General features: G+C 39.5%; 1 protein-coding gene across 1 annotated transcript in view; it reads left to right on the top strand.

Annotated features, from left to right (window-relative positions):
- Positions 1-1,438, top strand: part of LOC101566869 (MIT domain-containing protein 1-like) — a 1,992-nt gene extending 554 nt beyond the window's left edge. Inside the window, exon 2 of the mRNA XM_023717375.1 lies at positions 1,343-1,438. Within this exon, the coding sequence (XP_023573143.1) occupies positions 1,343-1,438 (96 nt within the window). The remainder of the gene's footprint in view (positions 1-1,342) is intronic.
- The last annotated feature ends 148 nt before the right edge of the window (positions 1,439-1,586 follow it).

The raw sequence follows: 1,586 nt of genomic DNA, 5'->3' as shown, positions 1-1,586 counted from the left end.
ACCGAGAAATTAGGTGTGTGTATAATAATACTTTAATTTTTATGTAGCTTAAATATAGTTTTAAAATTTCTGTTATATAATTGCATACAAATATATTTCAACATTAAAATTAAAACTCAATTTTAGTAATTGCTTACTTTTGAGGATTAAAAAAACCTTAGTTTACTTTGTCTTATGAAATTATTTGCAGAAGAAAATAAAATCTACACGTTGTATCACATAGGAATAGGGAGGACCTTTCTGCATACTGCATATAATGTTATGATTAATTTCACTAGAAAATGAAGTAATTCATTTTTTGTGAAATAAATCTTTATATAATGTAGTTTTCCTTGCTGTGGGTAAGTAAATATTCTGGCCAACAGGAAAATATCCTGAATTGCCAGGAATGGTGCCGCATGCGTGTAATCCTAGCACTTGTGCGTCTGAAGCAGGAGGAGTTCCATGAGTTCAAGGCCAGCCTGAACTACATAGTGAGACCCTGCCTCAAAACAGACAAAAAATCCCCCCCAAATAGGCTGATTCCGTACGGAAATAGTGCCTGCAGTTGTTTTAGAGCTAGTCTCCCTTGGTGTAGCGAAGGGGTTTTCCCATGATTATAACAGTGGCACCAGTTTTCATGAAAACTTAAGCACAAACTAAAGACACAAAATAGAGGCAAGTTAGTTGTGCTCTGGTGAAAGCAGAGTCGGGGCCAGGACCCCTTGTGCTCTTGTCCCCAATCACTGGGAAGGGAACCCCTGAGACTACCAGGGTCTCTCTGAAAATACTCTGCAGCCACCTGTTAGCACAGCAGGAAGTCTTTTTCACCAAGCTGAAATTCTAGAGTCAGCTCTGACTTAACTGTTAAACTGTTAGCCAGTCAAGTCAGCTGACTCGTCTTACGGTCCTTTTATTTCATTGAAGACACAGCCCACGATGAGCTCTAGTTCTGATTCAACTCATGCCTTTGGAAGAAATGGTTTTCCCTGTTGGGAATTTCTGCTAACAATCCACTGTCTCAAAGCTAATAACTATTTCAATAGGTTCAATAATGGCTGGATGATTAAGATCGGAAGGGGACTTGATTACTTTAAGAAACAACAGGTAGGATATGATTTTATGAATAGGTGTGTGGCATCATTTTGTATCACTTTTGGTTGTTTTTTTTTTGTTTTGTTTTGTTTTTTTGTTTTTTGTTTTTTTTTTTGATGGGGGTCTCGCTCATGGCCAGGCTGGTCTTGGACTCATTGGGCTCAAAAGTTATCCTCCTACCTCAGCCACCTAGTGGGTGGGACCCCTGGTGTATCACCATGCCTAGATTATTTTTGTGTTGTTTTAAATGGCACTCTTTTCTTCCTAGGGTCGTTTTTCCCTTGGATATTGTGACTTTGATTTAAGGCCATGTCTTGAAACAACAGTGGACATTTTTCACAACAAGCACACACAAAAAATATGAGGGTCAGTAGCCTAATTCGTATCATTTGTACTTTAAATGCTATCTTGCTCCATTCTCTGTTGCTGTGACGGGATACCGCACGCAGGCTAACATGAAGAGTAGCAGTTGACTTGGCTCACGGCTCGGGAGGCTGGGAAGTCTAGAGCAG

This window comes from Octodon degus, unplaced genomic scaffold (genome assembly GCF_000260255.1).
Source record: "Octodon degus isolate 3935 unplaced genomic scaffold, OctDeg1.0 scaffold00004, whole genome shotgun sequence".
Taxonomy (NCBI): Eukaryota; Metazoa; Chordata; class Mammalia; order Rodentia; family Octodontidae; genus Octodon; species Octodon degus.
The sequence above is the reverse complement of the archived record's forward strand: the minus strand, read 5'-3'. Positions and strand labels throughout refer to the sequence as shown.